Source organism: Hypanus sabinus, chromosome 1 (assembly GCF_030144855.1).
Source record: "Hypanus sabinus isolate sHypSab1 chromosome 1, sHypSab1.hap1, whole genome shotgun sequence".
NCBI classification, from domain to species: Eukaryota; Metazoa; Chordata; class Chondrichthyes; order Myliobatiformes; family Dasyatidae; genus Hypanus; species Hypanus sabinus.
Genome location: NC_082706.1, coordinates 48,690,081 through 48,703,221, shown reverse-complemented (window position 1 = coordinate 48,703,221; position 13,141 = coordinate 48,690,081). Strand labels below are relative to the sequence as shown.

Here is a 13,141-nt window from a genome sequence, read left to right as displayed (position 1 = left end):
TAGTCTCTGCATTGCTCTTTACGTGCCTCTTTTGTTCACAGTCTCTCAACTGATACTGACATATCTGTCACAGGGTTCCTGCCCCTTAACCAATCTCTCTGCTCGGAGACGCATTCACAAAGTGCATTTGAGAGCCGGGATATTCCATATTAAACTCTTTTAATCTATTGTTTGTATTATTTGAGATCTCAAAAACAATTGATGTAAACCTTTTCAACTTGGTTATCTTGCCTAGGACCTTCGTCATCTTGATTTTATCCTGGTGTTTTATTTCTTAAATTCTATTCACGATGACTTCAATGACAAATTGCAACATTTTCCACAGCACTGAAATCGGTTTATTTGCTTCGATTTCCCTGCATTTACTCCTCTTTCATTATTATCTATTTGTACGTAAATAGCAGGGATAAATAGCAAAGCTGCATGGAAATTGACAGATCGATATCATAATCGCATTTAATCTTATCTAGGGATAAATTGGTGATTTTATGTTTGAGCTGTTTTGTCCATGATGCTTATTCAAAGACACCCAACTCAATGATTTACCAAGTGGAGCTGTTTTATTTCGAACGTTCCAATTTGCAGTGATATGTCCTCCAACTGGAAAAGAAACAAAATGCATTATGACGTGCACATTGTGAAATAAAACATTATTCATGAATACATTGGATTCAGTAGATCTTCTGCCAACTTGCATTTCATTTGTAATTTGGTTTTACATTTTTTCCCTTTCTTAACACCGGGAAACATAACAATTAATGGTCTACTGGTGTCTTTTATGTATATTTTTCTTTGAAAGTAAAACAGAACTGAGGTATGGGGTTGGCTACTTTATAAGAACTCCAATTTAAGAACAGAATTTTCATTATATTTCCGAACATGTGAATATAATAAACGAATGAGTCACCACAATAGCAAAGCGGTTAGGGAGACCCTATCACAGCTCCGAGCGTTTCGGAGTTCGGAGTTCAAATACGGCGCCATTTGAAAGGGGGGCGGGTGCATTCTCTCTGACCATGTGGGTTTCCTCTGGATGTTTCAGTTCCTTCCCGAAGTACAAGACATGCTGTTTTGTAGATGATTTGACATTGTAAATTGTCCTGTGATTTCTGAGGCCCTCCTTTTGTCGGATTCGACAAAGACAGTTGTATCTCATTTATCTACGTTATGTTCCAGCCATGGTGGTGGGACATGGCATCTGTCCTTGTTGTATAGTTCCACTCCCCATGCAGCTGGTGAATCAAATAGAGCAGGAAAGACCGATACAACATATATTAACAGGACACATTCAACATTCTAGGAACGGCTCCTTCACCGCTGCAATGAGATTTCAGAATGGAGAATGAAGCCTTCCATGGTCTACCACGACTGTTTTTGCTATTTTTATACTAATTACTTAGAAAAAAAAATATTAAATACTGATCAATATATTGATAAATAATTACACTGACTGCCAATGGAAAAAATAACGTTCCTTCAAGCTATCCGACAAAAATATGATTAATATTATTATTATTTACTGCGGCTGCAATATTAACTAACATCATTTATACCCTACCCTGCAGATTTCACTGCACTTTCGATTTTGCATATTATATGCTCGCGACCTGACATTGAATTGAATTTAATAATATGTGACAGGTCATTTATTTTAAAGGAAGTAATTGGCAATTATATTATTGTTCCCAAATGGATTCTCTGGAGAACTCCATAGAGCATATAACAGCCCTTTGTTTTACAGAGGGCTGGCAGTAGCAGTTTCATAGGCGGCTCCAGCAGAACAATGCATGAACCAGTAACGGATCAATTATATTTAATTTTATACCCCGTTCTTGCGATTGTCGGAATTCCAGGTAAGGCATCGGATTGTAACAATGTTTATTATTGATGCTCAGTGCTGGACTGATTGACTTTACGCCACCTCCAACAGCGTCTGAGGGCAGGTATTGATTTTGCAATATTACAATCATTCGTAAGGTGTCCAATTAAAAAAAAAAAAGATAAGCTTCATTTAACCAACATAAGCTATTCCATTTACTGGGTAATATACGTTTCAAATGTACAGTGATGCTCTGTCGCCCTGGTTCTCAAAAACAAAGAAAATTGGCTTAGACATTGGCTTTATGGTAAAAGCCAGAGTGTTGGAGTAGATAATTGACTCCCTGACTGGAGCGCCACAGGGACCGATGCAAGATCCTTTGTTGATTGTCATTTATAATAAAGATCTGGATGATAATATTGTTAATGGAATCAGTAAATTTGCTGATGCAACCAAGATTGTGATGTATTGGATACGAGGACTAGCTGGAATTATTGGATAAGAAATGACAGTTCGAAGTTAATGCAGGCAAGTGCGAAATGTTGCACTTCGGTAAGACGATCCAGGGTCGATTTTAGACAGTGAATGTTAGAGCTTTGTGGACTCTTGCCGTGCAAAGGGTCTGGGAGTACTGGTCAATTATTTATTGAATGTACTGTGATAAATAGATATGGCAGTAAAGAAAGTTTTCCGCCCATAGTTCTTGATAAATAAAACTACTGAGTGCAGAAAAATATTGTTCTGTTGAAGTTCTATAAGACGTTGGTGAGACCAAATTTGGAGTGTTCTGTGCAGTGTTGGTCATTTACCAACGGCAACGATGTAAATAAGTTTGAAAGCACGCAGTGACAATATACAACGCTTTTTTTTTCAGGGACTGAGATATCGAAGCTTAAGGAAAGTTATCATAGGTTAGGACTTTATTCATTGCAACACAAAAGATTGGGTCGAGCTTGGATAGAGATGTACAGAAATAGGAGAAGTTTAGGTAGCGTTAAATGGAAGCAGGCTTTGTCGTCTGTGGCTGGGTGGCACAACAACTAGACGTCGTGGGCTAGGGGTGAAATGTGAAACGTTTTAAGGAGGACATAACGCAGAATACCTTCGGCTATAAGGTTGTGAGTGTTGGAAAGAGCAGCCAGCACAAGCGGTGTATTTGATCCCAATTGCAAAGCTTAAGTGACGTTTCGTTGGCTATATGCATGGTAGCGGTATTACGAGCTATAGTTCAGGTTCACATCGATAGGAATCGGCAGCTTAAAATTTTAGGCAACGACTACATTGGCCAAAGGGTTGTTTCTGTTATTTTTTATATACGTCTCCGAATCTCGATGATTATGATTGGTTTATTTTCTTTGAGGGGATAACATAGAAACACAGAAAACCTACAACCCCATACACGCCCTTCGGCCCACAAAGTTGTGCCGAACATATCCCTATATTAGAAATCACTAGGCCTAACTATAGCCATCTATTTTACTAAGCTCCATGTACCTATCTAAATGTCTCTTTAAAGACCCTATGGTATCCGCCTCCACTACCGCATCAGGCAGCCCATTCCATGTACTCACCACTCTCTGAGGGAAAAAAACTTAGCCCTGACATCTCCTCTGTACCTGCTCCCCAGCACCTTAAACCTGTGTCCTCTTATGGCAAACACTTCAGCCCTGGGGAAAAGCCTCTGTCTATCCACACGGTCAATGCCTCTCATCATTTTATACACCTTTGTCAGGTCACCTCTCAGCCTCCTTCGCTGCAAGAAGAACAGGCCCAGATCACTCAACCTATTCTCATAGGGCGTTTTCCCCAATCCATTCAACATCCTTGTAAATCTCCTGTGCACCATTTCTATGGCTTCCACATCCTTCCTGTAGTGAAGCGATCAAAACTGAGCACAGTACTCCAACTGGGGTCTGACCAGTGTTTTATGTAGCTGCGACATTACCTCTCGGCTCCTAAATTCAATTCCACGATTGATGAAGACGAATATACCGTACGCCTTCTTAACCACAGAGTCAACCTGCGAAGCAGCTTTGAGCGTCCTTTGGACTCGGACAGCAAGATCCCTCTGATTCTCCACACTGCCAAGAGTCTTAACACTAATGCTATATTTCCCCATCATATTTGACCTATCAAACTGAACCATCTTGCACTTACCTGGGTTGAAATGCATCTGCCAATTCTCAGCCCAGTTTGGCTAATCAATGCCCACTGTAACCTCTGCCAGCCCTCCACACTGTCCACAACACCGCTAACCTTTGTTCCATAAACAAATTTACTAACCCATCGAACCATTTACTCCTTCAGGACATTTATGAAAATCACGAAGAGTAGTGTTTCCCGAGAGATCCCTGATGCTCTCCTCTGGCCACCGGGCTCTCTGCAAAATACAACCCGTCTGCAACCACTCTTCGCCTTCTGTGAGCAAGTCAGTTCCGGATCTACACAGCAATGTCCCCTTGGATCCCATGCCTCCTTACTTTCTCAATAAGCCTTGCATGGGGTACCTGATCAAATGCCTTGCTGAAATCTATATACATTACATCCACTACTTTTCCATCACCAATGTGTTTAGTCACATCTTCAAAATATTCAATCAGTCTCACAAGGCACGACCTGCCTTTGACAAAGCTGTGCGGACTATTCCTAATCATATTATACCTCTCCAAATGTTCATAAAACCTGACTCTCAGGATCTTCGCCATCAACTTACCAACCACTGAAGTAAGAGTCACTGGTCTATCTCTTCTCCCTTTCTTTAATAAGGCAACAACAGCCACGACCCTCCAATCCTCAGGAACCTCTGCCGTCTCCATTGATGATTGCCAGAGGCTCAGGAATCTCCTCCCTCATTTCCCACAGTAGCCGGTCCCAGTGACCTATCCAACTTAATGCATTCCAAAAGCTCCAGCACGTCCTCTTCCTTAATATCTACAGGGCTATGCTTTTCAGTCCCCTGTAAGTCATCCCTACTGTCGGCAAGGTCCTTTTCTGTAGTGAATACTGAAACAAAGTATTCATTAAGTACCTCCACTATCTCCGCCAGTTCCATACACGCTTTTCCACTGTCACACTGGATTGGTCTTATTCTCTTTCATCTTATCCTCTTGTTCTTCACATACTTTTAGAATGCCTTGGGGTTTTCCTTAATCCTGTCCTCCAAGGCCATTTCATGGCCTCTTCTGGCTCTCCAAATTTCATTTTTATGCTCCATCCTGCTAGCCTTATAATCTTCTAGATCTCTGTCACTACCTAGTTATTTGAAACATTCAAAAGCTCTTCTTTTCTTCTTGACTAGATTTACAACAGCCTTTGTACACCACAGTTCATGTACCCTACCATCCTCTCCCTGTCTTATTGGAACCCCACGCGGAACCCCACACAAATACTCTCTGATCATTGACCACATAGGTTCCGTACGTTTACCTGAGAACGTCTGTTTCTAATTTATGTTTCCAAGTTCCTGCCTGGCAGCCTCATAATTCCCCGTACTCGAATTAGACACTTTCCTAACTTGTCTGTTCCCATCCCTCTGCAATGCTATGTTCATGGAGATAGAATAGTGATCACGGTCTCCAAATTGCTCTCCCACTGCGAGACCTGACACATAACTGACTTCATTTCTCAGTATCAGATCAAGTACAGCATCCCCTCCTGTAGGTTTTTCTATATGCATGCTTATCTACACAGCCTCCTGAACGCACCTAACAAACTCCACCCCATCTAAGCCACTCACTCTAGGGGGATACCAATCAATATTTAGGAAATTAATATTTCCCACTACAGAAACGCTGTTGTTATTATTCATTTCCAGAATCTGTCTCCCTATCTGCTCCTCGATGTCCCTGTTACTATTGGGTGGTCTATAAAAAACACCCAGTAGAGTTATTGACCCCCCCTCCTATTCCTAACTTCCCCCCACAGAGATTGCGTAGACAATCGTTCGTTATCTTGCCACTTTTCTGCATCCGTGACACTACCTCTGATCAATAGTGCGACGGCTCCACCGCGTTTGCCTCCCTAACTGTCCTTTCTGTAACGTCTAAAGCGTAGCACTTGCAGTAGCCATTTCTGCCCATGCACCATCCAAGTCTCGGTAATGGCCACCGGATCATAACTCAAAATCCTGATCCACTCTCTCAGCTCATCTGCTTTATTCATAATACTCCTCGCATTAAAATGGACACATCACAAACTATCTGTCTGTGCGTGTCCGGTGTCTATCACCTGCCTACCTTCCCTTTCACATTGTCTTCAAACTTCCTTCATTTGTGAGAGAGCCTCCGTTTCTTCCGTCACTTCAGTTCTGTTCCCACCCCCAGCAATTCCAGGTTAAACTCTCCCTAATAGCCTCTCCGCTGGGAAATTACTGCCCTTGGGATTGAAGTGCAAACCAGTCTTTTTTGTTCACGTCATACCTGCCCCAGAAGAGGTACCAATGATCCAGAAATCTGAATCCCTGCCCCCTTCTTCAATCCCTCAGCATCACATTTATCCTTCACCCCATTCTAGTCCTATACTCACTGTCACGCGGTACAGTCAGTAATCCCGCTATTAATACCTTTGAAGTCCTGTTTCTCAACTTCCTTCCTAACTCCATGTAGTCTGTTTTTAGGACCTCCTACTTTTTCCTACCTATGTACTGTGACCCCAGGCTGTTTTCCTTCCCACGTCAAGATATCGTGGCTGCGATCAGAAGCATCCCGGTCCCTGGAACGTAGGAGGCAAATTGCCATCCTCGATTCTTTCCTGCGTCCACGGAATCGTCTGTCTGAACCCTTAACTGTAGACTCCCAAATCACTCACATTCTCTTCCTTTCCCTACACTTCTGAGCCACAGGGTTAGACTATGTGCCAGAGGCGGGACCACTGTCGCTTCCCCCAGGTAGGCTGTCACCCCGCCCCTCCAAGAGTACTCAAACAAGAGTACTTATTTGTTAAGGGGGAGAGCTGCAGGTGGACTGTCTATCAACTGCTTCTTGCCCTCTATCATGACTGTAACCCTCTTATCTTTCGCCCGAGGCCCGGAAAAACTAACTGCCTGTAGCTCCCCTTTATCACCTCCTCACTCTCCCTGACCAGATGGAGGTCGTTGAGCTACAGCTCCAGTTCCCTAACACGGTCTCCAAGGAGCTGCAGCTCGAAGCACCTGGCGCAGATATCACTGTCCGGGAGGTTGGGAGTCTATAGTACTTTCCACATCTGACACAGAAAACCGGTCACGCACACATATTTTCTGTCTGTATTCTACACAGATAACTTTTACCTCGACCATTTATCGCCGAAGCCCGTTTGAGCCAAAGCCTTCCTACTCTGTCTCCCGCTCCTCCGAAGCCTGCTGTATAAAGCTGTCAGGAGCAACAGGTAATCTGCTGGGAAAAAATAGCTTATTATGTCCGGGTTCGTGAGAGAGGAGAAGGAATTGTATCCCTTCCGGGTGCAGGTTTTCGAACGAGATCTTCGAGGATCAGCCCGCCTCTACTGATGCTGCTGAATCCGCGTTATTACCTCAGAAAATTGTTTCCTGTTGCAGTTTGCATTATTTGCAGACTTTCTTTATCGCAGAAACATGGCAGATTAGCTTTCAGTAGGAAAGGAGAGGGTTAGGAATAGAGATTATAATATATAATTATAACATATTCACAATAATTTATTTCTCTAAACGAAAATGGGGAGGGTTAGGAGGTAGATGTTCGGAGGTAGATTATGGAGGAAGATGTTCTGCGGCCTAATACAATATGCCTGGATAAATCATTAGTGGGATTGACACTCTGTTTGTAGACAGCAGGAACATTGTCTTTTTGCTCTTTTTTTCATCTCTGAAGCAGAGTAATAATTGGCATTATTTAGGTCCATTGCTAACAAGGTTGTATGGGTGAACTTTGAATGTATGTATCCCAGTGTTGCCTGTATCTCTTTGCTACGACAGATATCTCCTCCTCTGTAGGAAGCTGCGTTTTTGAACATTTTCCTGAATCAATGATAAGATACAGTATTGTCACGGTCCTGTCCGTAAAATCTGCATTCGGATTCACGGACCGGTCCAGGTTTCATATTCCAGGGTGTCTAGGTTCCCCCAGTTTCTGTTTAGTCAGCTGATTTCGTTTGGGCTGGCTTCATAAATAGCTTTAGGATTCAGCCTGTGGCGGCTGGATTACTCCTGTCCAAACCCCTTGTTTGTATCCCTTCTCTTCGCCTTTCTGCCTGACGCCTTGCCTCTGTCTGGAGTCTTTAGTCGCCTCGCCTTGCCTCTGCCTGGAGCCTTGCCTTGCCTCGGCTTGCCTGCATGGAACCTTTCCTCGCCTCGCCTTGCCTCTGCCTGCAGCCTTTACTCGCCTCGCCTTGCCTTTGCCTGGAGTCTCGCCCTGTATAGAACCGTCTTTCTGTGTCCACGCCTTCTCCAGGAATGCCCGGCCGTTTGCCGCTACCTAGCGAAGGGAACTGCTTCTATGTGTACACGACTTCACTAGGAAGGTCCAGCCGTTTTGCCGCTACCTAGCGTCCGGAACTCTCTCGTCGTGGTCTAAGTTCTGAGTTATGAGTCTCGGTCCTACGTCCTGTTCCCAAGGAGGGGTCCCGGCTCGGCGTTCAGTATTCCTAATTCTCCCTCGACCTAGCCTCTGGGCTCTCGTCAAGTCCATTTGCCTCAACTTGCACCGAAGTACTTTGCCCAACCCGGTGCTTGTATTCCCTCGTCCTGTGCTGAGTTTCCCTTGTCCCGTCCAGGAGTCTCACGTCCAGCCCTCTGCCTCTCCTCGTTCTGTAGCCACGTTTTGTCTTCAACAGTTTCTGGAGTCCGAGCCCGAGTCAAGACCCAGGCTCTTGGTCCTTGTCCAATCACTGGCTCGGAGTCCAAGCCCAGGCTCCTAATCCCCAGTTCCATGTCCTGGTTCCTATCCTCGTCAAGTCCTAGCCGAAGCCCGGAATCCTTGTCTTGTCCAGGGCTGCTGTCATGTCCAGGTCCTTTCATTCCCACTTTCCTTGCTTCCTTCTCATGCCAAGTCCTGTTCCTAATAGTTCAGTGTCTGTGGCTTACATTTGGCTCCATTTCCATCGCCCCCGCCCTTATGACAGATATTGTGGGTAGAATGAACAATTCTAAAATCACAAGGTGTCTGAGTATGGAAATCAAATCAAATCAATATGGACATGGTATATAGATGGATGCTGGTATAGTTATCTGAAATGGTTCGCTATTCCAGGTAGCTAGCAAAAGGCTTCTCTTCCACTTGTATAATTTGCCAATGAAGGAATATCGCTTTTTTTGACAAGAATGACATATTCGTTTCGTGAGTTTATAAGTCAACTAAATTCCACTCAGTCAGCTATTTTTCAATTAATATGCAGTATTTATCAGTATCCAATAATTACATTGATGTCACCGTCTAACCATAAGCAGTGGGGAAACTTACCTCTAATGCTATGTGTCCCTAGAGGTGTTTAATAATTTAGGCCAGTTACAATCTACCCTGACGAATTATGCCAAACAAATGAAATATATTCCAACCACATTTTTACTCCATTGTTAAAATGAAACAAAACATACTCTGAGATCTGGAGTCATGGTCTTCCGTATCAAGTGGCGTCCATCAGCACCACGTCACACAAATGGTATTCAAAGATATTAAAGAGAAAGCACTATCTTGAATGATCTAAGAATGAACCGTCTACACGAAATACGGAATAAAGAAATACAACTTTCAGAATGATTTAGCATGAAAGACAACGAAAGATCACAGGAGCTGGGAAATCAGTTGATATATCTTAGTGGTTGAAAATAAAGTGTAGACTATTGAAAATATTTTCACATCCAGAATGACTGGTATTTTACATGAATGTAAATATCAAAAAGTAGTTCAACTTAGCCTGACTATTTAGCACCATGTTATGTAACAATTTTGACCTCCGAGATGAATGCGTTAAAACTATCATCCATCCAGTAAAGAAAATCTATCAGGTCACCAGTACTGTGAAAGAAAATAATATTGATTTACATGAATGAATGAAATTTCGTGAGTGTGTCGTCATGTACAGAAAATTACTGAATGGCTCCCAGTTTTCACACGGCGTTGCCTGAAGAGAAGGAGTATTTGCAATGCAAACCTAGGTGTTATACATGTTTACAGGGTGTGCGTTAGTACTTACAACGTGTCATGAGGAGACTGTATTTAGCTGAACTTGATATTGACATCAACTCATAACATTCCTTCAATACCCAAATGTGTCCCCCCTCTACAGATGCTGCTGAACTATAGTGGTTACTCCCGACGTTTGCATTTGCTTCAGGTTACAGATTCTTCAGAGACTTGTGTCTCTTTCCCTTTTTTGAAGTCAGTTTAATTCTGCCATCTCATGCATTGAAATTCTGTCTGCCTTCTCTTTCTTGTTAGTTAACGTGGTGGCTGTCGTGATCTTGTCCCGTGGAAATTGCGGTCTCTCCGGACGCATAACAAGTTTCCTGGTGTCCATGGCATTGGCTGATTTGGTCGTCGTTCTCACCAGCGTGGTCCTGAACAGAATAATCGGCGTTTATTTTCCTGCCGGCTTCCTCTCCATTACACCTCTGTGTAAACTGAAAACATTCCTAGTTTACTCTGCCAAGGATATATCGGTTTGGTTAACAGTCGCGTTCACCTTTGATCGATTTGTGGCAATTTGCTGCCGAAAAATACGAAACAACTTCTGCATAGAGAAGGCGGAAGCGGTTATTAGCATTGTGTTTGTCTTAAGTTGTTTACGGAACATCCCTTGGTGCTTTGCACTGGAACCTCTGTTCTTTGTTGACAGCACACCTTGGTATTGCGTCTTCAAGCTGAATTATTATTCTTCTGCACCGTGGCGCGCCTTTTCATTTCTTAACCACATTTTAACACCATTTGTTCCGTTAATTTTGATTTTATTCTTCAACGTATTGACGGTGAGACACATTGCTGTGGCCAGCAGAATCCGCAAGGCCCTCCTTGGCAAGAAAATCGGCGAGGCAGAAAATGATTCCGAGGTAGAAAATCGGAGAAAATCAGTTATTTTGCTTCTCAGTATATCTGGCAGCTCTATACTCCTGTGGATGACCTTTGTTGTGCATTACTTATATCTTCGAATAGCCAACGTTTACAATTACACGGGTAACGATGACCCTGTTTATATCCTTCAAGAAGCTGGATACATGTTACTTCTACTCAGCTGCTGTATAAACACGTTCATTTATACCGTGACCCAGGCCAGGTTCAGAAAGGAGCTGAAGAACTTGCTGAAATACCCACTGAACATAATCATTCAATCGATTAAATAGGATAATAATAGGATGTTCTTCATCAATTACAGCGCGGCATTTAACACCATCATCCAGTCAAATCGAATCAGTACATTCCAAAACCTGGGCTTCACACCCTCTTGTGTAATTAATTATGGATCGCCTTAGTGGCATACCACAGTCAACACCGATTGGCAAAAAACACCTCTTCCGCATTGTCCATCAGCACAGAACCGGGGGGGGGGGGGGTGGGTGGGGTAGTGGTTTAATGAGTACTTAGACCCTTTAACTAAATGCTTTATACCTTTGAATGTGTGGCTAAGTACAGATCCAACACCATGCACAAGTTTTCTGTAGACACCAGTACTGTGGGCTGTATGATATGCGGTGATGAAACAGCATACAGGAGCGAAATTGAATATTTGTCTGAAAGGCATAACGGTAATACCTCTCACTGAATATCAGCTAGAACAAGGAACTGTTTGTCGAACAGGAGAGGGAACCAGACGTCCAAGAGCCCGTAATCATCGGAGTATCAGAGTTGGAGAAGGCCAGTGAATTTAAATTCCTGTGTGTCAGTATCTCAGACGACCTGTGCCAGATCCATCATGTAACTGTAATTACGCAGACAGCTCCTCTAGTCCCTCAGGACTCTGTGGAGTTTGGGCATATCATTGAAACCCTTGGAACATTTCTGTAGATATGTCGTGGGAAGTGTATTGGCTAGATGCATTATGCTGTGCTATGTGAAGACAAATTAGTTTAGGCAGAACATCCTTCAAAACAAAATGGATTCGGCCCACTACACCACGGGTAAAACCTTCCCAACATCTTGTGGACAACTAAATGGAATATTGACATAGAAAATTAGCATCAATTATCAGAGATCCTCACCACCTAGTCCATGATTTTACCTCACTGCTGCCATCTGTAGAAGGTACGGATGCCTTAGACTCGCACCAACAGTTTGAAAAAACAGCTTCTACCCCTCAACCATTAGACTCTTCAAAAAAAAAGAGAACTGCATTCATTTCAAAGCAGCTTTATCTTGTTAATTCGTACACGTTATTGACCGGTATTGCTATTTATTAATCTCCGTATTTACTAAGCCTATTTGAAGTTCCTGTTCTATAGATTTGCTATGAATGCAGGCAGAAAAAATAATCTCAGGGTGGTATGTGGTGCGATGTCTGTACTCCAATAATATATGTTCCCTTGAACATTGAACTTTCAGCATTATAGTACTTTATAATATTATCTGATTCTTATATAAGTGGAATCAAAGGAATTGTCCGTGTCTTGAACACACAATGATATAGACAATTATTTTCCTAACGCACGCGACAGGCTAACCAGGTGAAACACCCTGGTTTCCTTGGTCGAGTAAGTTTAGGAAAGACAACCTCCGGCTGCGATGAACTCGTGAGATTGAGGGGCGCTCAGTCCTTCCCAACAACTCGGTTTGTGTGAATGCCATGTAATTTGAGAGGCATACACATTAATGCCACAAAATAATGAACAAAACGTTGCACACGAGTAAAGGAATTATATTTATGAATCCTAACTAATGGGTCTGTAATGAATAACATAAAAAAGGTACTATTATAATTAAACAGTCAAGGGTGCACAAGTTGGAGCTCATCTTGAACTTCTCAGTCAATCACGCTCTGGGCCCTCGGTCAACGTAAAAACACATACCATCTTCAGAACGTCGCTCACAATCCATCTCTAACAAACTGTTCTCCCACCGGACCATACGCTACGGACGGTTCTCCCCAGCGTCTTCTCTCTCCGTCTCTTTTCGAGCAATAGCCAAAAACCAAGCTGCGGTGTCCATCAACAAACAGACCTCTCCTTAATTCGACCATTATAATTGTTTGGCACACATTTCTCCTCACTTCATATCTTCAACAATAATCCAAACAACCATGAAAGTAGTACCGACTGCTCTGAAGGAACTGCCAAAATGAAATACGTACAGCATAGCAGTAAAGATATCACCAGAGCATTATATTCTTCGCCCAACTATCCCCCACCATCCAAATAGTCATGTCCTCATGACTTTGAAATGA

The 13,141-nt window shown here is 42.9% G+C and overlaps 1 protein-coding gene across 1 annotated transcript; it reads left to right on the top strand.

The window, feature by feature from the left end:
- The first annotated feature begins 6,668 nt into the window (after nucleotides 1–6,668).
- Nucleotides 6,669–11,108, top strand: LOC132399740 (probable G-protein coupled receptor 139). Its single transcript, XM_059980479.1, has 3 exons — nucleotides 6,669–6,704; nucleotides 7,075–7,183; nucleotides 10,210–11,108. The coding sequence occupies exons 1-3, from the start codon at nucleotides 6,669–6,671 to the stop codon at nucleotides 11,106–11,108; spliced, it is 1,044 nt and encodes a 347-aa protein (XP_059836462.1).
- The last annotated feature ends 2,033 nt before the right edge of the window (nucleotides 11,109–13,141 follow it).

Coding starts and splice junctions, on each gene's coding strand:
- LOC132399740 (XM_059980479.1), top strand. CDS start 6,669: ATGTGCCAGAGGCGGGACCACTGTCGCTTCCCCCAG. Junction 6,705..7,074: donor ACCACTGTCGCTTCCCCCAG/GTAGGCTGTCAC, acceptor TATTCTACACAG/ATAACTTTTACCTCGACCAT. Junction 7,184..10,209: donor AAAGCTGTCAGGAGCAACAG/GTAATCTGCTGG, acceptor CTTTCTTGTTAG/TTAACGTGGTGGCTGTCGTG.